The sequence below is a fragment of the Peromyscus maniculatus genome, chromosome 5 (genome assembly GCF_049852395.1).
Source record: "Peromyscus maniculatus bairdii isolate BWxNUB_F1_BW_parent chromosome 5, HU_Pman_BW_mat_3.1, whole genome shotgun sequence".
Classification (NCBI taxonomy): domain Eukaryota; kingdom Metazoa; phylum Chordata; class Mammalia; order Rodentia; family Cricetidae; genus Peromyscus; species Peromyscus maniculatus.
The window spans coordinates 20007781-20030978 of NC_134856.1; the positions used below are offsets into that span (position 1 = coordinate 20007781).

At 41.7% G+C, this 23198-nt stretch overlaps 1 protein-coding gene across 2 annotated transcripts in view; it reads left to right on the forward strand.

The window, feature by feature from the left end:
• Positions 1 to 15821: 15821 nt before the first annotated feature.
• C5H16orf87 (chromosome 5 C16orf87 homolog) overlaps positions 15822 to 23198 on the forward strand; it is a 36649-nt gene continuing 29272 nt past the window's right edge. The window contains exons 1-2 of one of the 2 annotated variants that reach the window (XM_042277375.2): positions 15822 to 16001; positions 22419 to 22515. In XM_042277375.2, the coding sequence (XP_042133309.1) occupies positions 15936 to 16001; positions 22419 to 22515 (163 nt within the window). In that variant the 5' untranslated portion in view covers positions 15822 to 15935. The remainder of the gene's footprint in view (positions 16002 to 22418; positions 22516 to 23198) is intronic. The other variant, XM_042277376.2, reaches the window with a different exon arrangement.

A 23198-nucleotide genomic window follows, 5' to 3' on the forward strand; every position in this document is an offset into this window, starting at 1 on the left:
GCGACTGTACCTTCCTTGGGTTTTTAGTCCTGGGCCCCTGTTCTTGCTTCACAGCGCACCAAACAGTTTGGTGCTCCTCTGAGTCCCAGGGACGCCTGAGGCTCTCAGGTTCTGGACCTCTCTCTGCCTCACCCTTGGGGACTGTGTCCTACACCTCCTCGCTCCCATTGGGATGTCTTTTAGAGAACCCCTGACCACTCCTTTCCGATCAAATCTGGCCTCAGTACACCATGGACTAGGCGGTCAGAGAACCAAGAAAGAATCCTCCGCTCTTTCTCTCTCTTTGCTCTAAGATCTGCTTGTTTCTGTCTGCTCTCCCTCTCTAAACTTCGTAAATGTCCCATCTGTGTTGTTGGTTGCAACATGGGAATCAGAGCTGGCAAGGCCAGCAGTTGGCGTGCTCAACACGCACCTGTTCCCCCTGCAACATCTGCTGATCTAACCCTCAGGAAGGTATATACGGATGATTTGTCTATGAGTGAATCTGATTCTAAATGCGAGAGTCTGATTCTTCAGCTGCTGCCTCCCTCGACCCTATGTTACCCCCACATTGGCACGAGTGTGCAGGTCTATCTCCTGCAGCCTGCTGCACCCTCCCTCCCCTCTCCCAGCAGCCTGGGAGTCCCACAGCTTAAGCTCTAGCCCACTGTATTCTCCACAGGGCTCTGGCTCTTGTGGCCTGCAGACCCACGTGGACGCCTCCCTTCTCTTCTGTTGCCCACTGGCTTTCTCTCACCTTACACCCAGCCTGCAGACCTGCAGTTTGCCTTCACGCTCACCTTCACCTTCACACTTACAGGGAACACACCTGCCAGTGTTCCACTTTGCAACTCTCTCTCTCTTCCTCCATGGACTCAGATTTTATTGTAACAGTTTGGCCTCAATACAAATTCATGGCCAAAATTGGCGAACTTGATTTCTAAATTCTCACAAATTGTTAACAACTGTTGCTGCCGCAAACAAACGGTCCCCAAATATCTTACACCTAAGCTTGCTCTGCCACATTTCCAAAGTCCCTTACCGCTAAGGCTCTGCTCCCCACTCCTAAAAATCATCTATCACTGTGAGGTCTTTGCACTCTGCTCTCTCACACACACAAATAATAATAATAATAATAATAATAATAATAATAAATAATAAATAATAAATAATACCATGCTGTAAACTCTTATCTCAGGATTTGTAAATTGCTCATTGGGTATGGTTTAAAATCTGTATAATTTGTAATGAAATTTGGCCTTAAACTTCTAATGATTCCTCAATGCCATTGGAGTTAACCCCATTCCCTCCAAAGACAGAGATGGAAACTCTTTGCCTCACTGACGTAACTGTGTAATGTGTGTTCATAAGTGTTTCTGTGTAGTCACTTGTGTGTCATTCTATTTTATGACAACATGGAGCAGAATGCAGTGTACCCTTAGAATTCCCCACAGCAACTGAGTAATAAACTTGTGACAACTTAGATTTCTCCTTTTCGTTAATTTTTTTGCATGCTGAAATTATTTTGTAAATGGCTTGCCATACTTAAAACTGTGAGTGTGTATGTGTATGTGTGTGTGTGTGTGTGTGTAAATGCAAGTGTTTTGAAGATGTATTAAAAGGCCGTAAAGTGTGTACTTATAAACTGAGATACTTGCTTACCTTCTTCAGGCCTATCAAAATGGTATCTTTGGGTCTATTAAATATTTAATAAAAATCTTAAAATATTATTTGTTTATATAAAACAAGATCATTAAGGTCGTAGGATAAAAGTCTCATTAGGTTATAAAGTTTAACATTAGAGCTAGGCATGGTGGCACAGGCCTTTAATCCCAGCACTTGAGGGGCAAATAATGATTTTTAAAAGAGAAATTATTGATTTCATTTCATATGTGTGATAGTCATGGGTAACAAAAATAAAAGGATATAAAATTGCTTTTGTCAGTTGGGATACCTTTGGGTATTGGACATGGTTTCTTTGAAAAAGTTTTTTTGTTTTGTTTTTCAAGACAGGGTTTCTCTATGTAGCCCTGTCTGTCCTGAAACTTACTCTCTGTGGATCATTCTGGGATTACAGGTATACACCATCATGCCCAGACCTAAAAAGATATTCTGTGTGTGTGTGTGTGTGTGTGTGTGTGTGTGTGTTAATTTGTATCTTTATTTTTTCCTTTATTAAGAGATTTTAAAATTCATTTTACATACCAACCATAGATCCCCCTCTCTTCCCTGTTCCTACTCTGTACCCCACTCCAGCCTCCCCTCCCCAACCCACCACCCATTCCCTCCTCCAAAAAGGTAAGGCTTCCCATGAGTAGTCAGCAAATCCTGGTACATTCAGTTGAGGCAGGTCCAAGCCCTTCCCCCTGCCTCAAGGCTGTGCAAGGTGTCCCACCACAGGTAATGGACTCCAAAAAGCCAGCTCATGTACCAGGGATAGATCTTGATCCTACTGCCAGGGGGCCCCTTAAGCAGATCAAACTATATAACTGTCTTGCTTATGCAGAGGGCCTAGTCCAGTCCCATGGAGGCTCCACAGCTGTTGGTCTAAAGTTCATGAGTTCCCACTAACTTGGTTTGGTTGTCTCTGTAGATTTCCCCATAATGATCTTGATGCCCCTTGCTCATAGAATCCCTCTTCCCTCTCTTCAGTTGGATTGCTGGAGCTCAGCCTGACACTTGGCTGTGTATCTCTGCATCTGCTTCCATCAGTTACTGGATGAAGGCTCTATGATGACAGTTAGGGTGTTCACCAATCTGATTACTATGGTAAGCCAGCTCAGGCACCCTTTCTACTATTGCTAGTAGTCTAGGCTGAGGTCATCCTTGTGGATTCCTGGGAACTTCTCTAGCATCAGATTTCTCCCTATCCCTATGATGTTTTCCTCTATCAAGATATCTCTTTCCTTGCTCTCCCATTCCATCCCTGCTCCAGTTCAACCATCCCATTCCCTTATGTTCTCATCCCCCATCCCTACCCTCTATTGCTTCCCCAACTCCCAGTTTACTCAGGAGATCTCACCTATTTCCCCTTCTCAGGGTGATCCATGCGTCCCTCTTAGGTTCCTCCTTGTTAGCTAGCTTCTCTGGAGCTGTGGGTTGTAGCCTGGTTATCCTTTGCTTTACATCTAGTATCTACTTATGAGTGAGTACATACCATGTTTGTCTTTCTGAGTCTGGATTACCTCACTCAGGATGATATTTTCTAGTTCCATCTATTTGCCTGCAAATTTCATGATGTCATTGTTTTTTACTGCTGAGTAGTACTCCATTGTGTATATGTACCACATTTTCTTTATCTATTCTTCAGTTGAGGGGCATCTAAGTTGTTTCCAGGTTCTGACTATTACGAATAATGCTGCTATGAACATAATTGAACAAGTGTCCTTGTGGTATAATTGAGCATCCTTTGGATATATGCCCAAGATTGGTATAGAAGGGTCTTGGCATAGATGGAGTCCCAATTTTTCTGAGAAACCACCATACTGATTTCCAAAGTGGCTGTACAAGTTTGCACTCCCACCAACAGTGGAAGAGTGTTCCCCTTGTTCCACATCCTCTCCAACATAAGCTGTCATCGGTGTTTTTTATCTTAGCCATTCTGACAGGTGTAAGATGGTATCTCAGAGTCCTTTTGATTTGCATTTCCCTGGTGACTAAGAATGTTCAGCAATTTCTTAAATGTCTTTTGGCTGTTTGAGATTCTTCTGTTGAGAATCCTCTGTTTAGCTCTGTAGCTCATTTTTTAATTGGATTGTTTGGTATTTTGATGTCCAGTTTCTTGAGTTCTTTATATATTTTAGAGATCAGCCCTATGTCAGATGTGGGGTTGTGAAGATCTTTTCCCATTCTGTAGGCTGTTGTTTTGTCTTATTTACTGTACCCTTTGCCTTACAGATGCTTCTCGGTTTCAGGAGGTCCCATTTATTAATTGTTGCTCTCATTGTCTGTGCTACTGGGGTTATATATAGGAAGTGGTCTCCTGTGTGTGGGAGCCCTTTTTCAGGAATTTATGTTGTTGCTGAAATTTAACTTTAAGCCATGGTGGTCCAATGAAATACAGAAGGTTATTCCAATTTTTTTTTTTGTAACTGTTGAGATTTGCTTTGTGACTGAGTATGTGGTCGATTTTAGAGAAGGTTCCATAGGGTGCTGAGAGGGTATATTCTTTTGTGTTAGGGTGCAATGTTCTGTAGATATCTATTAAGGCCGGGCAGTGGTGGCTCACGCCTTTAATCCCAGCACTCGGGAGGCAGAGGCAGGCGGATCTCTGTGAGTTCGAGGCCAGCCTGGGCTACCAAGTGAGTTCCAGGAAAGGCGCAAAGCTACACAAGAGAAACCCTGTCTCGAAAAAAACCAAAAAAAAAAAAAAAAAAAAAAAAAGATATCTATTAAGTCCATTTGAGTCATAACATCTGCTAGTTCCCTTGTTTCTCTGTTAAGTTTCTTTTACATATGTGAGTGCCCTTGTATTTGGGGCATAAATGTTCAGAATTGAGACTTCATCTTTTGATATGTAATGTCCTTCCCAATCTCTTTTGATTGATTTTAGTTTAAGTCTATTTTGTTAGATATTAGGATAGCTACACCAGCTTGTTTCTTAGGTCCATTTGAAAATCTTTTCCCAACCCTTTACTCTGAGATAGTGTCTGTCTTTGAAGTTGAGGTGTGTTTCTTGTATACAGTAGAAGGATGGATCCTGTTTTCATGTCCATTCTGTTAGCCTGTGTCTTTTTATAGGCAAATTGAGTCCATTGATATTAAGGGATATTAATGACCAATGATTGTTAATTTCTGTTATTTTTTGGTGGTAGTGTGTATGTATTTCCCTTCTTTGGGATTTGCTACTGGAGGGTTATCTATTGCTTGTGTTTTTGTGGGCGAATCTAACTTCTTTAGGTTGGAGTTTTCCTTCCAGTGCTTTCTGTAGGGCTGGATTTGTGGATAGGTATTGTTTAAATATGGTTTTGTCTTGGAATATCTTGTGTACTCTGTCTATGGTGATTGAAAGTTTTGCTGGGTATAGTAGTCTGGACTGGCATCTGTGGTCTTAGTTGTTGTACCCAGAGTCCCTTAAAGACCACCAAGAGACCAAATCTGATGCAAAAGCAAAGAGTCTTTTCATTGTTGCGAGTTAGTCTGGGACTCTCAGTCCGTCCATCTGACACATCAGCTGAGCAGGAGAGACACTGAGTATAATGAGCAGGGTTTTTATAATGGTTAGGGTAGGGGATCTGGGGGAATTCCAACTCTATATAGTTACAAGCTCAGGATTGGTGCTTACTTTGGGTTAGAGATGCTTGGTTTGAACTGATTGGAGAGTTGCAGCTACAAGGAAATGGCCATGTCCTCTAGCAGTTTATGTCATCACATCTGTGTCATCAGCAGACCCATTTTCTCTGACAATAAGACATTTTATTTCTTATCTGCAGGAAACTTGCTCCCTCTGACAGCTATGGTATATAATCTATCATATCCTTTAGGTTATGGCAGGAAATGTCTGGAATGCATTTTTTATGTGGCTCTTAAATGTCTGGGTCTAGGGCCAGCATATCCTCTGATGAGTTTCCCAAGGCCTAAGGGCAGAGGGACAGCACATCCTCTGGTGGGTTTCCCAGGGCCTGCTGCCCCCAGTCGATGGCTGGAACCCTGCCATCCTCTTATTAGTGTCTGCATTACATCTGTCCAGGACCTTCTGGGTTTCAGAGTCTCCATTGAGAAGTCAGGTGTTATTCTGATGGATCTGCCTTTATAAGTCACTTGGCCTTTTTCCTTTGCTGCTCTTAATATTCTTTCTTTATTCTGTATGTTTAGTGGTTTGATTATTATGTGATGAGGGGATTTTGGGGGGTTCTAGTCTATTTGGTGTTCTATAAGCTTCTTGTATCTTCATAGGCATTTCCTTCTTTAAGTTGGGAAAGTTTTCTTCTATGATTTTGTTGAATATATTTTCTGTGTGTTTGAGTTGGTATTCTTCTCCTTTTTCTATCCCTATTATTCTTAGGTTTGGCCTTTTCATGGTGTCCCAGATTTTGTGTTATGGCTTTTTTGGCTTTAGTGTTTTCCTTGACTGACAAATCTATTTCCTCTATTGTATTCTCCATGCCAAAGATCCTCTCTTCCATCTCTTGTATTCTGTTGGATATGCTTGCATCTGTAGCTCCTGTTCATTTACTCAGATTTTCTATTTCCTGCATTCCCTCAGTTTGTGTTTTCTTCATTACTTCTCTTTCAGTTTTCATGTCTTGAACTGTTTCCTTTATCTGTTTAATTGTTTTTCTTGGCTTTCTTTAAGAGATTTATTGATTTCTTCCACTTTTTTTGTTTGTCTTTTCTTCAATTTCTTTAAGGAAAATTTTCATTTCTCTTTAAAGGCCTCTATCATCTTCATAAAGTTATTTTTAAGGTAGGTTTCTTCTGCTTCTTCTGTTGTGATGTTCAGGTCTTGCTGTTGTAGAACTGCTAGGTTCTGGTGGTGCCATATTGCTTTTTATGTTGTTGTATGTATTTTTTGCACTGGCATCTACCCATCTCTTCCTCCAGTAGGTGCAAGAGGTGTCTGTGTCTGAGGGAGCTGCTCTTGGTCCAATCTGTGCTTACTGCGTTTGTGTGTCAGGGGGTCATTCTTGGTCCAATCAGAGCTGATGGATTCTGTGTTTCAGGGAGCCAAGGAGGTCTCAGGGGGATGGGTAGGTTTGAGTGAGGGAGTGGGTCTTGTAGATTGCAGGGTCCTATTGGGGGGTGTTTGTGGGGAGGCCTGCCCACAGGAGTCTTCCTTGCTGGCCTGCAACTGAGGCAACGATGTGGGGGGTCACTGGGTGTGCCCCAGGGCCTCGGTCCTAGAGGCAGGACTCTCTGGTTGGGAGAAGAGTCACTCACCTCTTGGTCCAATCAAGATATTTTTAATATAAAAATGTTAATGCCGAAGTTTTTAAATTGAGGCTGTAATATATCTAAAATGATGTTTTTCAAGTATCTCAGTTAAAATTCCTTTGTATGGTGGGGATTACAGGAGATATGATACTGATAAAAATTTATGTAAGCTTCTTCTGTACATAATAGAGATGGCTGTGCTATTAAGATAGTCACTAGTCTCTTACATTGCCAACACTGCCTTAGTTTGGGTTTCTATTGCTGTGCTCAAACACCATGATCAAAATCAACCTGGGAAGGAAAGGGTTTATTTCATTTTACAGCTATCATTGAGGGAAGTCAGGGCAGGAACTCCAGTCAGGAACCTAGAGGCAAAAGTTGATGCAGAGGTCATGGAGGGGTGCTAATTACTGGCTTGCTCTCCATGACTTGCTCAGCCTGCTTTATCACTCAAAACTACCACCTGCCCTAGAGGGGGCCATCCACAGTAAGCTGGGCCCTCCCATATCAATCATCAGTCAAGAAAATGGACCACAAGCTTGCCCCCAGGCCAATCTGGTGGGGACATTTTCTGAGTTGAGGTTCCCTCTTCTCAAGTAACTCTAGTTTGTTTCAAATCGACACAAACTAGCAACACAACCAGCATGGTGGTGCACATCTTTAACACCGGCACTCGGGAGGCAGAGGCAGGCAATCTCTGTGAGGTGGAGGCCAGCCTGGGCTACAGAGAGAGATCTAAGACAGCCAGGGCTACACAGAGAAACTCTGCCTCTAAACCAAAATAAAATAAAGCTAGCAGCACAGATGATTTAAGTTTAGACATAACATTAAGTGATAAGAAACATTTCCTGTCTGCTTGTAAGCTCCTTTAAAAAAACAAGGTTTTCAAGGTTATTTTAATTTAAAGAAAAAAATCTATGTACATGACTATGTGTACACACATTATTTGCATATGCTTATATTTTATATTGTTTACATGATATCAAGTTAGCTTAAGTAACTGTATAAACTGATGACATGACTGCTCCATGGTATGGTTAAGGGAAGGTTTTTATTGTAGATATGAGAGAGAGAATAGCCAGAGGCATCTGCAAGAGTCTGGAGCAGAGAGAGAAAGAAGTAGACAGAACGTGAGTAGGGCTGTCTCTAAGAGAGGGGAGAATGGTAGAGGATAGAGAATACAGGAAACACAGTGAGGGAAGCAGGAGAGGAGTAGAGAGAGGGAGAGAGCGCAAAAACACTGAGAACAGCAGGGTTATAAGAAGAGCGAGTATCTAGGGGGAGGGAAGTCTGTGAGCTGGAGGGAGTTTAGGGTGGAGAGCAGGAGAGAAGGGCAGGATGCTAGCCTGGACTTTGAATGTGTAACAGGTTCTTGTGATACTGAGGGGTCCTGGAGGCCAGCATGGGCTTGATGTCACAGGCAGCCATATGTCCCTTCGCACAGTATTTTTTTTGGTAGATGGGAACCGGTTTCACAAGTTCCAAAGGAATGCTGGCCTTTATCTAACCACCAGACACCCTCCTATAGTCCAGGTTGAGCTCATTTTCGGCTATTTAGACAGCCTTTTTGGGTTTGGGTAACTGGGGTTTCCTTTGTACCTGATATCAAGGGTCATCTTAACTGAAAGTACAAAGTTAGTCCAAAGCCCTTTTAATTCACAATGTAAGGAAAGTTTTGAAAAACATCAGGCAGCATCTTACCCAGATGCTCTTTAGTTAATCATTGTCTCAGCTCTGATTCCACAAGCAATCTAAAACTGTTCCCATTGCTTGGGAAAATAGACTGGCCTCCAGGACACAGTGGCTTCTGTTTCAGGTACAACTTCATCCTCAGAGACAATTGTCCTCTCCTCAGAGGTGACTCTCTAGAATTTGCTGCTCCTAGAATCTAAAGAAAAAATTTACTTTTTTTTTTTTTCAAAATAATTATTTATAGTTTCTACAAGGTGTATGAGGTGTCTAATTAAAATTAAAAGATTCTTTTTTGGGAGCGAGGTGGGGAGGGGACGGAGGATGTGGGTCAAGACAGGGTTTCTCTGTGTAGCCCTGGCTGTACTGGAACTCACTCTGTAGGCCAAGCTGGCCTTGAACTCACAGAGATCCACCTGCCTCTGCCTCCCGAGTGCTGGGATTAAAGGCGTGCGCCACCACTGCCCAGCAAATCAGTTAAATTTTTTTTTTTTTTTTTTTTTTTGGTTTTTCGAGACAGGGTTTCTCTGTGTAGCTTTGCGCCTTTCCTGGAGCTCACTTGGTAGCCCAGGCTGGCCTCGAACTCACAGAGATCCGCCTGGCTCTGCCTCCCGAGTGCTGGGATTAAAGGCGTGCGCCACCAACGCCCGGCCAAATCAGTTAAATTTTAAAGCATGAATTGTTCTTCAAGACTGCTGTCACTGGCCTTCCAGGTGTTCACTAACACACTCACTACCAGTGTAGGAGGATTCCCCTTCCCCACATCCACACCAGCATTTAATGTCATTTGTATTCCTGATGATGGACTGGATGAAGTTGTTGAGGTGTTGAATTCACTGGGAAAGACTGAAGACTTAGACTCAATTCAAATTTAGATTAAATGAATTTATTCTTACTGCTAGCAGAAGGACGGTCGCCTTAGAGCCAAACAGCACGCTGTGCCGCCAAAGGGTTTCCTAAAGGGAGGGTTTGTGAAGATGAACGTCAAAGGTGTATATTACAGTTATCTATGGAATCCGCAGCTGGGCAAGAAAACTGTTTCACTCCCCTCAGCTGTTTCTCTATCCCGTTGTAATAAAAAGTAATAAAAAGACCACTTCATCCCAGTCCCACCGCTATACGTAAAGCTCACACAAGCAGAAACCAGCGGCTAAACCTCACAGCAGGAGCACCATTGTCCTGTTCTTACCTCACCTGCAGGCCCCAGGGATCTCACCGGCATTCCCCAGCGAAGGTCAACAGCCCTTAAGGGATGCCTGGTGCGTATTAAGTTCCTTTAGCGGCACAGGGAATTATGTGTAAATTACTATGGGGTCTGAGCACTCTGGGGGAAGTGTCACTAACTGGATAGGATAGAGCAGGCAGTGACCCAGTGACCCAGTGCCCTCAGGTTAGGGTTGGCTGTCACATCCCCAAGAGTAGAATCTTAGAGGATTTTGAATCTGCATTTCCCTGATGGGTAAAGATGTTGAACACATTTAAGTGTTTAATAACCATTTTCATTTCTTCTTTTTAAATTCTGTGAAGCCCCCTTTCCAGCCCCCTTCCTTATTTTAAGAAAATGTAAGTTACATTGTATGTTTTGTGTGTGTCTATAGGACCATATGTTACAGCACTGTGTGAAGGTCAGAGGATAACTTGTAGCTTCTTTCCTTCCTGGAGCTTGAACTGGGTTATCAGGCTTGGTGACAAACACCCTTACCAGCTCAGCTGGGTAGTTTTTGTCAACGTGACACAAATTAGAGTCACGTGAGAGGAGGGGAACTCATTTAGGAATCGCCTCCATTGCATTAGCCAGTGGGCATGTCTGTGGAGGGGGCATTTTCTTGATTGCTAGTGGATATTGGAGGGCCCAGATCAATGTAAGTGACATCATGCCTAGGCAGGTGGGCCTGGGATGTAGTAAACAAAAGTAGCTGGGCAAGCCAAAGAGAGAAAACTGGTATGGATTGTGCTTCAGTTCCTACCTCTCGGTTTCTGCTGTATTCCTGCCTTGTTTTCCCTGGGAGATGGACTCTAACCTATAAGCCAAATAAATGTTTCCTCCCCAAGTTGCTTTTGTTAATGTTTCTTTTTTTGTTGTTGTTTTTGTTTTGTTTTGTTTTGTTTTTTGAGACAGGGTTTCTCTGTGAAACTATCCTGGCTGTCCTGGAACTCACTTTGTAGACCAGGCTGGCTTCAAACTCACAGAGATCCTCCTGCCTCTGCCTCCCAAGTACTGGGATTAAAGGCGTGCGCCACCACCACCGCCCGGCGCAATAGCTCCTTTTTAAACTCTAATTTTATTAGATTTTTCTCTTATTTTCTTTTGGTTACTTTGGCTAAGGGTTTGTCAATTTTGTTTATTTGTACAAAAACCCAACTCTTTGGATTAGAGAGACAGCTCAGCAGTTAAGAGCATCTGCTGCTCCTACCGGGACTGGTTTTGGTTCTCAGCCCTGAGTGGTTCACAATTCCCTATAAGTCCAGCTCCAGGAGATCCAGTCATAGTCTGCCTTCCGTGGGCACCAGAACTGACAGGCACGTACTTACACACAGAAGCACACGCATGCACATCATTAAAAATTATATTTGAAAACTATCCAAGTCTTGTATTATTTTACTAATTTCTTTCCTGATCTTGTTTCTCTCCATTTGCTGTTTTTAGGTTCAATTTATTCTTGTTTTCCCAATGCTGTGAGATGCACCATTAAGTTATTTGAATTTTCCCTGATTTATTAATTTGCTGCAGGCACTTAGAGCTATAAAGCTGCTTCTTAGGTCTGCCTTCATTTTATCCCGTAGATTTCGGTATGTTGGATTTACTAATTCATCACTCAATCATGTGTTGTTTAATCTCCATGAGTTGTGTCCTTTCTGTAGTTTCTCTTGATGTTGGTAGCTAGATTTAGATCCATTGTGGTCAGATACAATATAAGAGGTTACTTCAATTTTCCTATATTTGTTGAAATTAGCTTTGTGTATTAATATATGATCAATTTTGAAGAAAGCTCATGGGCTGTTGAGAAGAATGTGTATTTAGCAATTGAGTATATAGATTTCTGTTAGGTACATTTGATTTATGAAATCATTTAACTTTAATGTATCTCCATTTAATTTACCCAGATGACTTGTCCCTTGGTGAGAGAGGTGTTGAAGTCACCCACTATTACTGTATGCCCATCATCTCTGAGTAAATTAGTGCTGCCAGGAACAGATGTGTTTCATTGCTATGAAAAACTTTATGTTAACAAACTATTTTGAATGCCATATTCTGTAGGTCTTTGAAAGATTTGAAGACCATCTATCTATATGATCTGGAAAGCATACCTAATATATCTACAAATTTGATTGTTATAAATGACTAACCACTAACCTATGTTTCCTGATTATCCTATATAGTTTGTAATAACAGCTTTTAAAAACTAGAATTTTATTTTACATTTTAAAATAAACTGCATAGGTACAATACTTTAAACAAGAATAGAAACATATGTACAATATGTTGTAACAAAAGTAACCTTAAATTTGTATCAATATACAAAAATCCTTTAAACAACTAGAAACATATATACAGTGTAACAAAAATAACTTTAAATTTGTATCAATATACCATATTCCCCTAAATGATAAAAAAAATCCATAACCCACCAAATAACCAAAAGCCTCCCACACCCCTCCCTCTTGGTTGTGTTCTCCAAACTGCTTTCTAGTGTCTGTAGACAAAGTATCTTTAGGGTCCCAGAGAGAGAATTTTAAAATAGTGACCAAGTTCTAGGAAGACCGGCAATAATCTTTGCTGATAGATATCACCTATCAAATTTCAGGAGGTCTCCCCTGATCAAACCCGATCCATATTAACCCTGAAGGAATCCACAGCCTCTCATCTCCTGTGGGAACAAAACTCCAAAGAATTTTTTATTTCCATTTGACAATTTTTTTGACTTATTAAAAGTTAAGGCATTCCTAAAGTATATAGGCTGACTTATTTCAACAGTCCCTATTTCAATTCCAGGTCTCTTTGCAGCTATCATTTGCTTTTCAATAATCAAAAAATTCAAAATCAACACAATAACATCTAGGATCCAGACTCCCTGTATATTTCCTATCTTACATGACTTTTTTCTTTTATATTACTTTTACTCTCTCTTTAAAGACTTTATTGTTATTTTTAAACTTTTTCTTTTCTTAAGCCTATGCACATTGTTAAACACACTGTAATCTGTATAGAGTTTTTTTTTTCATCTGGATCTCTTTTATTGTGTATCTTCAGCTGTTTTTTTTTTTTTTTTTTTTTTTTTTGCTGTTGTTGTTGTTGTTTTTGTTTTTTTTTTTTCACCAAGTGAGCAAACCTGGATCCTCCACATGCAGCTCTCAGCTGGTTCTGCCTGCTTCTCAGGCCATGAAAGCCAAGTGTGAAACTTGCAGTAGGACAGATGTTTATGCTGAGAACTGCATTCAACCTTCCTAGAGCTCTAGAATGCTGATGGCTTACACTGTGGTAGGAATTTTTACTTAGTTTTTTGTTCCTACTTAAGATATTGGCTGCTCAAGGGCTTGTCAGCAGGCAAAACCTCTTAAAGGAGCCATTTTTTTTTAAAGCTTTTTCAGGCACTATAGAAATTTGAGCTCCACATTGGTACACCATAATGTTGCTGTTTTAGGGGGCCACCACCCAGCTCCCAAATAAATCACACATGGAGGCTTATTCTTAATTATAAATGCCTGGCCTTAGCTTGGCTTATTTCTAACCAGCTTTTCTTAACTTTAAATTATCTTGTCTATCTTTTTCCTTTTCTATTCCGGTATACTTTTGTTTCTTACTCCGTGGCTTGCTGTGTAGCTGGGTGGCTGGTCCCTGATATACTCTTCCTCCTCTGGCTACTTCTTTTCTCCTCCCAGATTTCTCCTTCTATATAATCTCTCTGCCTGTCAGCACTGCCTATCCTTTCTCCTGCCTTGTTATTAGCTGCTCAGCTCTTTATTAGACCATCAGGTGTTCTAGACAGGCACAGTAACACTGCTTCACAGAGTTAAACAAATGTAACATATATAATAGTAACACAACTTAAAATAATATTCTCCAACATTTTCCCTTTTATTCCACCTGGGACCAGAGACCACATTTATTAACTCTCTCATGCTCATCTCATAATTCAAAGTTCATTTAATGTCTCTCTAAAAGTCACTGAAGTCTTGACAGTCCCAAAAGTGTTTAAAAGTCCAAAGTGGAAGCCATGTGTGGCACATGGCTGTAGTCCCAGCACTTTAGAGGTAGAGGCAGGAAGACCAGGCTCATACTTAGCTATACAGTGAGTTTGAGGCTGGCCCAGGCTGCTTAAGACCCTATGTCTAACTACAATCACATTCCCCAAGTCTAAATCTCTTCTGATATTCAAGACACACTCTGTTGCTGTTGTTTTTGTTTTTCAAGACAGGGTTTCTCTGTGTACTCTTGGCTGTCCTGGAACCTGATCTGTGGAGCAGGCTGGTCTTGAACTCAGAGATCTGCCTGCCTCTGTCTCCTAAGTGCTGGGATTAAAGTTGTGTGCCACCACTGTCTGGCCCAGGACACACGCTTAATTGTGAGCCTCTGTAAAATTAAAAAACATAACAAAACAAAAGCCAACACCAGAACAAGCTACATACTTCTAATACACAATGGTACAGAGTAAATATTCTCCTTCCAAAAGGGAGAATGAAGCATAGCAAAGGAAGATCTAACCAAAGCAATGCTCAAACTTTCAGATCAAACACTAAAACCTGCAGCTCCCTGTGTGGCATCTGGGTTTTGTCATGGACTCATCTGAGACCCTTAAACAGGTCAGTCTTTCAGCTATCCTGCCTACATCCTGTGATGGCCTTTCTGGACCCATGCTGATAGCTTTTCTCCATGGTTGTACAGTGCTTGTGATATTTCTAACATCTGGGGTCTCTGTTGAAACTTAGGTTTCACCTTCCTAGTTTCATAAAACTGTCTCTCAGTGCCTCCCTTCCGGAAATCTGATCCTGCCACACACTGCAGGGTCTCTGCAGCTCTAGCACAAGGCTCGATTGGCCCTATCACGCATATACCTCCCTTGCTTGCAAGACCACAGGCTGTCAGCACCAGATGTCATCTGGTCCTTTTGATACAAAGTTGTAGTGGATGGCCATTCCAGCTTGGATCTGGAAGTTCCAACCCCGACTGAGACTCTGGCAACTGTTACGCCTACGAGGCAGGGCCAAGGGAGGTGTCTGGAGACCTGGATGGGGAGCGATCGATCGGTTCCTGGACCCTAGATGGTGGAGGCTGACTGAGCAGAGCTCCAGAGAACACTGCTGGACTGCGATACACCTTCCCCAGACCCCCTGCAATCTACCTATCCCTTCATTTGTAAGTCACCCATTAAATAAATCTTCCTTTTAACTTCGTGGAGTGGCCTTAATAATTTCACCAATACAAAGTGGCAGTAGTTTTTGTGTTCCTTCAGGGTGATCCTGGAGACTTCCTTAGGGGGCCATTCTGGAGCAGCAAACCTTTGTGGCAGGATTCTATTCACACAAGCACTTCTTTTAAATGGATTTACATTTTCACAAGTTTAGATTTTTTTTTTTTGACATATGGTGTCTTGCCTTTAGGATACCTTTCCTATGGTCAGAGTACACGGATGCTTTGTCTTCCCTCTCCCTTTTCTGCAACTTCAAACCCAAGTCATGCTTCTTTCTTCAACAAACTGTACATTTAAAAAATATCCTTCTGTTCTCCTACTATAGATCTGAACAAGAGCAGTACAAGCTGGGATTACAGGAGTGCGTGACATTTTGTTTCAGTTTTCAAATAATTTAATTTTAATTTTAATCTAGTAAGTATCAGTGATACACTGAATCAAAACAGGGCATCCTTCCCACGCCCAGCCCCTCTCCTCCCCCAGCCAAAAACAAAGCATTGTAGACTGTTCTTGAAGGCAGAGATTTCTTATTCAGTGTGCCTGAGAGTGATCGTAGGCAATTATTTATTGAATAATGAACGTTGGATCCTTGACGCTGGGTACCTAGAGGTTTCATCGACTGTCTATTATAATTTCTCACGGATCAGCATTGCTGACATTTACAGAGGTATTCGTTGCCAGTATCCATTTTCGGTCTTGAGTTCGTGGGCCGGCGAGGGGGCGTGTCCGGCCCCACGGCCCGGCCCACCGGTGCGTTGGTTGGTGGAGTCTCGCCGAAGCCACGCCCCCGCGCGGTCAGCCGCCGTAGAGGGCGTGTCGAGGGGAGTTCCCTGGAAGGGCTGCGGCGCCCCCCGCCCTCCCCCCGCACGCAGCCCCGCGCACGCGCACGCGCGCCCCCACGGCCGGGTCGCGGCTGGAGTGAGGAAGCGCTCTGTGGAGCAGCGGAGCTACGGCGCTGCTTCCACAGCTGCTGAGGAGGGGAGCATGTCTGCAACTCGAGCCAAGAAAGTGAAGATGGCCACCAAATCGTGCCCCGAGTGCGACCAACAGGTGGGCCGGGCCGGCGCGAGCGGGCGGGCGGGGCGGGCAGGGCGGGCGGCCGTTGCTCGGCGGCGGTTGGCGGTGCGCGGCGGCCCGCGGCCGGGCGGGGGCGGCGGGGGTCTGGAAGCGGGGACCCGGCGCTGCCGGTTCTGGTCCCCGGCCGGCCCGCGGCCCCCTGCTGCCCCGGGTGGCTTTGTTCGCCGCTGGGGGGAGTGCGGTGCGGCTCCTCAGCTGTCGCCCCCGCCACCTGGGTGGCAGCATAAAGCAGACAAAAGGACAGTAATGGTGCTAACTTTTTGCAAATTTGTGGACTTCCGGAACACCGCAATAAAACCAGTTTTGATGGGTGATGGCTGGTCCTTCCATTGCGTTGTTAACGGAACACGATCGAATGAAGTCGGCGTGGAGGCTCTTCCTCTCTGCGTGCGCCCCATCCTACTCCTGCTATTTACTGTTGTAAATTTGGCATGTCTGCTTCCAGATTTTTAAAAAACATATTTATGCGGGTTCGTGAATTTGAAACGAATCGTCTAGATTGAATTCATGGAGCAATAGCTGTAATTTTTAAAAAATGATACATGTTTTCTTTCCTACATTTAAGCACGCCTTATTCTCATTACAGTGTAATGAATTAAAACTCTTTTAATTAAAACCATCCTTAAGGCCCTTCATACCAGCATACAGATCTGGGTATACATATTTTTCCACTGAATGAATCTTTCCAAAATGACTACCTCTCTCTCCTCCCCTCCCCCTTCCTTCTCTCATCCTCTGGAGTAATTTGAAATGGGCGGAGACTTAAGCTGATTTTAATATATTATTTAGGGTGCGTTCTTGTAGGTTTATCAAATCTTTTAACAAAGTGTTACATGTTTTATTCAGTATGATTTATAGGCAGTGCTAAAAACACCGATCAGGGAAAGTTGTGCAAGTATACAGTCGATAGAGCTCTGTCAGTATGCAATTTAAAAACAATGTGTTACGTTCATTCTTTCCACCAAACTAAATTTTAACAGACTTGGACTTTGTGGTCAGTCTCTTGGCACATTACTTCGATGCTTAAATAATTCCCAGTTAAGGCTTATATAATAGAAATTATGCATTCAGTTTCTGTAGGGCACAGATCCCTGTGAATTCTTTTCTTGTTTTATTTGGCATAAAGTAATCTTTTGGGGGAAAAGACCTGTTCTTTAATATCCTGGTTAGGGGCCAGTGAAAGCGCTGCTGCCCCCGCCTGACCACCTGGGGTGGACCCCCAGGACACAGTAAAGGGAGAGGAAGAGAACTGGCCGAACAGAGGTGCCCTGTGACCTCCACATTCAGTGCTAACAGATTGTGGGCACAGAAGAAAGCAGACACACACAAACCCCGGGCAAAGGAAGGGCAGAAGACGGTGTCGGCGTCCTTGAGACTGCTCAGCACATCGGGGTTTATTCGGAAACAGGTTTATCTTGGTATACAAATACACATTTATCTTTTTCCATTTTAATTTTGTGTGTATGTGTGTTCCTCCATGGGAGTCAGGACAGCCTGTGGCAGTCTGCGCTCGCTCTCTCTCTCTCTCTCTCTCTCTCTCTCTCTCTCTCTCTCTCTCTCTCCCTCTCTCCCTCTCTCCCTCTCTCCCTCTCTCCCTCTCTCCCTCTCTCCCTCTCTCCCTCTCTCCATCATGTGAGGTTTTCAGGGTTGGAATTCACATTTGGCAGCAATGCCCTTACCCTCTGATCCATTTCCCAGGCCTCACATGCATTCCTTCATACAAAATCAGCTTTATCTTGGTTTGTTTTGGCTGCAATAATAAAATACCATTAATGAAATACCAAAAGTAATAACCAGCATTAATCGAAGTTCAAGGCCAGGGTGTGTTCTAGTGAGAGTTTTCTTGGCTTGTACATGCCGAGGTGTCTTGCCAGTGTCCTCATGTGGCAAAAAGTGCATGCTGTAGTCCCATTACGGTCACGGATCCCACTAGGAGCACCCCTTCACTTCAACTCAAGTGTCTTTTGAAAAGCCTTACTTGGAGATCCTGCCACAGTGGGGTTTATGGATTCAGTGGGTAAATTTTGGATAGTGGACACAATTTAGTCCTTTATAAACTAGTACATTGGTTTTGGTTTGTTTTGTCTTTTATACTCAATACTGAAGAGAATACACATGATGACAAATGAATTTTTGGTGATTTCCCAGTGGTAGGGTTGAATCCAGGGCCTTGAGCCCTTTGCTGATTTTTTTTTTTTTTTCAAATATAGTAATTGAGTTGAAGAAAGTGATAGGTTAATTTTAGTTTTCTAATTACTTAAAAAAGTAACTAGAAGCTTGCTGGGCGGTGGTGGCGCACACCTTTAATCTCAGCACTTGGGAGGCAGAGCCAGGCAGATCTCTGTGAGTTTGAGGCTAGCCTGTTTTACAGAGTGAGTTCCAGGACAGCCAGGGCTACATAGAGAAACCCTGTCTCAAAAAAAAAAAAAAAAAAAAAAAAAAAAAAAATCGAAGCTTTTGGTTTTAAACTAGGAAGCAAATTATAATTGTAAGTAACTTTTTAAACATGACACTAGAATATTGCCAAGATTCGAAGTTACTGCATGAATATTGAATTAGATTTTTGTGTGTATTTCTAAACATAAATGTCAAATCTTTGAAGTGAGATTTCTTCAGTTGACTAGATAGGACCACTTTAAAAAACTGGTACAAGGAAGCCGAAAGCTAGATTTTTTTTAGCAGCTCTTTTTTTTTTCTTTCGTTTTTTTGAGACAGGGTTTCTCTGTGTAGCTTTGCTCCTTTCTTGGATCTCACTCTGTAGACCAGGCTGGTCTTGAACTCACAAAGATCCGCCTGGCTCTGCCTTCTGAGTGCTGGGATTAAAGGCGTGCGCCACCACTGCCCGGTGATTTTTAGCAGCTCTTAACATCTCTTATGTAGGTCCTTAAAAAAAATACAGTTTTAAAAGTATTAAACTTTTGTATTCTATACTTTCATGGAGGTCTCATTCACTGACTGGAAAATTACTAAACTATTTTGGGTATATTATTATTCAAGATATTGAACAGTTTTCTCTTTTTTTAGTGTGTCTTTTGGGCTTTGCTTTCCTTTTAAACAATGCACTGTTTTTCCATGTCTGTGACATATCTGGCAAGTGTGTGTATTGTACCCATACCCATCTCTGATCTGTTTAACACAGAAGAAACTCAATACTTTCCCCTATTTTGGGCAGATACATTAACATCCATAGTATATGTTCGAAATCTAAGACAGTGCTAACCCTGTCTGTACTGTGTTTTTGCATATATGCACCTATAATGAAATCTGTAAATTAGGCATAAGTAGTCAATAGCTAATAATTAATTAAATAGAATGATTAGAACAATGTATTCTAATAAAAGTTCTGTGATGTCTTGTTAACAAGAATTCCTGAAATGAAACTGTCTACAAAGACTGATTGATTAAAACTTCAGTTATGTGGAGAGGGTGGAATGTTACAGGCCCAGTTGCAATGTGAGCTATCTTTAGCCTACAAAAAGCTGTTCTCTGCCTTGCTCAGTGTCAGACCTAAATCTGAAAAGATAAAAAGCTTTTGGAATGAATGAACTTAAAAACCTAATTTTCTACCAATCAAAGGGCTAAAAGTTTTATCAGACAGCGTCTGAGAGTCCTATAGTGAAGATTTCTCGGCTTTGCTGTGCCTTCCTACTTAATGTTTCCACTCGTGTGTTTGAGAAGTGCTTTGATCTCTGACGCTGCTCTGTTACTGTGAAAACTTCATGGAACTGCTTTCATGTTGGAACATAGAATTTGGGGTAACCTACATCTGTTCCTAGGCCCTGGTTACTCACATTTAGCTCCAGCATAACTCTTACTCCTTTTGATGTAAGTGCTGTGTTTTTGCATCAACAACCTCAATCTCTTTCTAAATCCTTTGCCATTTTTATCCTTCTTATTGACTTTAGGTAACTAAAACCTCAGAAAGGAAAAATAATGAGATTTCTATAAATGAGTTTTCTGTATTGGTTTTGGTTATTTTAGGGATTAAAAAGAAATACTGTAGTGCTCAAATCTTTCATCTCTCTTTCTCTTTCTTCCTCTCTCTTTCTTTTTGGTCCTGAACAATTTCAAGTCCAAATTTTAGCAGTGCTGTCATTTTTATATCTGTAGGTCCCCCCCCCAACACACACAAATATTTGGTGAGTGTCTGTTTTGTGCTAGACATGAGTATAGATGTAGTTGAAAGTTTTTCTATGTCCTGCTTGGTCCCACAGCCACTCAGACCCAAATAAACATACATACAGACAGAGGCTTATATTATTTTCAAACTATGGCCATGACAAGCTTCTTGCTAGCTAGACCTTACATCTTAAATTAACCCATTTCTATGAATCTATACTTTGCCACGTGGCTTGTGGCTTACTGGTACTTTACATCTTGCTTCTCCTGGCGGCAGCTGGCAGCATCTCCTTCCTCTTCTTTCTCCTCCCACTGTCTCTTGGATTTTCCTGCCTGGCTCCATCCTGCCCTGCCATAGGCCAGTGCAATTTTATTTATCAACCAATTAGAGCAACACATTTTCACAGCATACAGAAAGATATCCCACAGCATATAGACCTCAGTAATGTGACATTGAACAAATGTGTAGCTGACCCCCTTTTTTCCCTTTCTCTTTAAAATAAACAACCTAAATAATACTTTTCAAAGAATGAATTGATAAATAATAAATCATAGTAAACAATACTTTGGATTTTTTCCATTTAAAAAATTGGAAGTATAGCATTAGAATTTAAATTATTATCTTAAACTGAAATTTAAGGGGTGTTTAGAGCATTTGTATAAATAATTTAATGAGACTAACGTTATTCAAGTTGCCCAACCTGTTTGAAGATTCTTTTTGTAGGAGCTGGCTGTGGTGGGTTTTTTTGGTTTTGTTACAGATTTTTTGGGCAGGAGTTGAGAGGGACATTCCACTTTTAAACAGGACTTTAGAATGCATTAACTCTGATGTAGGAAAGTGTCTTGAGTTGAACTCATTAAAGAAAAATCATCAGTTGAATTAGTCAGTGGGCACCTGGGTCTTAAAGTCAATCTTCACCTGTTAATTGTGGAAACAGGTTTCTGATGATTTCATTTTCTTCATATTTTTCTTTTGGTGGTATTCAGTGTTGAACTTGGGGTCTTGTACATGCTAGGCAAGTGCTCTGCCACTGAGCCATTACATTCCTAACTTTAATTTTTTGAGACAGTGTGTAAGCAGGCTGTCTAAACTAAATTTGAACTAATTGTATAGCCCAGACAGGCCTTGAACTTGGGGCTACCTGCCTTAGCCTCCTGTGCTAATAAGGTTATAAGCCCACATCACTGGGTTCTACTGTTCTCTCCTTTTTAAATTAATTGGCTAATAAGTTAGGTTATAGTGTGTGTGTGTGCTTAGAGAGTACAGCCCTTCAGGGTTGGTTCTTTCCTACCCCTTACCTGGTATTGAACTTAGGTCATCAGACTTGCAAGATCTTGTAGGCCCCATTTGTTGTCTGTTAAGTGTAAATTAAAGATCTTACGTTGTGCGGGACGGTTATCCATGCTTGCAATCCCAGGACTTGGGAGGGAGAGGCAGGAGAATTAAGAATTCAAGGGTAGCTTTTGCCACACATAGCCTGGCCAGTCTAGACCACATGAGACCCTGTCTCTACAAGCAACAACCAGGGCAGCTGAGGTGCTTCAGTGGGTGAAGGTGTCTGCATGAATGCAAGCCTTATGTCTTGAATTTGAAGCCAAGTCAAAGTGGAAGGAGAGGATGGACTTTACAGTGTCCCCACCTCTCTCCTACACATATACACACTAGTAATAATAATAGTAGTAAGAATAGGTTTTTTAAAAAGAGCCAGTGTTCAGTACTTTTTTTTTTTTTTTTTTTAATTTTCAAGACAAGGTTTCTCTGTGCAGCCCTGGCTGTTCTAGAGCTCACTCTGTAGACCAGGCTGGCCTCGAACTCCCAGAGATCTGTCTGTCTCTGCTGATTAAAGGCATGTGCCACCATGCCCGGACCAGTGTTCAGTACTTTAATGCAAAAAAAAAAAAAAAAAGAACCTGTTTTCCTCCTGTGCTGTTAATAACCCTCAGTTTGTGTTCTGCTCACATGACCAGTAGTTGGTTTGGATCCATTTCTTGTTTTTTCTTTCTGTGAAATGTGGCTGATCAATTTTTCAGTTTCCATTCTCGTTATTACACACACTGACATTGTGTTAGTATTTATCACATTGGTACCGTAAGGTATTTCAGTGTCATAAGCACTAGGAAAATGTGAATATTTGTGAAATGATAACTATCTCAAAGTGGTTTTCATTTAATCTGTGGTTCTTCAAGCAGTTTATTACCAAGAGACTTCCTAAGTCCTGAGAAATCTAACAATGGGAGAAGAGTAATCTAAGTTTTCTTTTTTCCCTGCAGATTCCTGTTGCATGTAAATCATGTCCCTGTGGTTACATATTTATTAGCAGAAAACTACTGAATGCAAAACATTCAGAGAAATCACCATCTTCTACAGGTAATTGTGAAAATTAAGCACAACACCCTTGAAAACCAGCTTGTGACATGGGTTCATTTCACTTAAATGTGAACTCCCTTAGAATATTAATAGAGTTTGTGATACAGTTCTTATTTATTTGTTTCTATTTAAATTTTTTTATAAAAACATTATAAATGGCTTACTAAGAGTGATAACTATGTAAAGTGAAGGACAGCTTATAGTCTACCATTTGATGGTTCTGATGTGTAGGGGCCCAGTCCCTCTCCACCATATCCCTTGCTCTTCTTGTCTCCCACTGCCGCTCTTTGTGACTGTCCTGTCGGTGGAATCACAGTATGTGGGACTCTGTCTGGCCTCTGTCATTGAACAAAGTATTTAACATTTACTTTGTTTGTGTTTTTTGCTCAGTAGTATTCTTTATATAGATATGCCTCCATTTATCACTGCTGGTGGACCATTGTCTTTATTTTTGTTCCCTTTCATAATGCTGGTAGAATTTGTAATAACTTTAAAGTTTTTTTTGTTTAATTATAATTTTTTTCATGATTATAATTACATCATTTCCCTTCTCTTTCCTTCCTCCCTCCCCTCCCTGTACAACCCCTTGCCCTTTCTCAAATTCCTGACCTTTATTCTTTAATTGTTGTTGCATGTATGTGTGTGTGTGAAAATGTATTCCTAAATATACAAATACAGCCTGT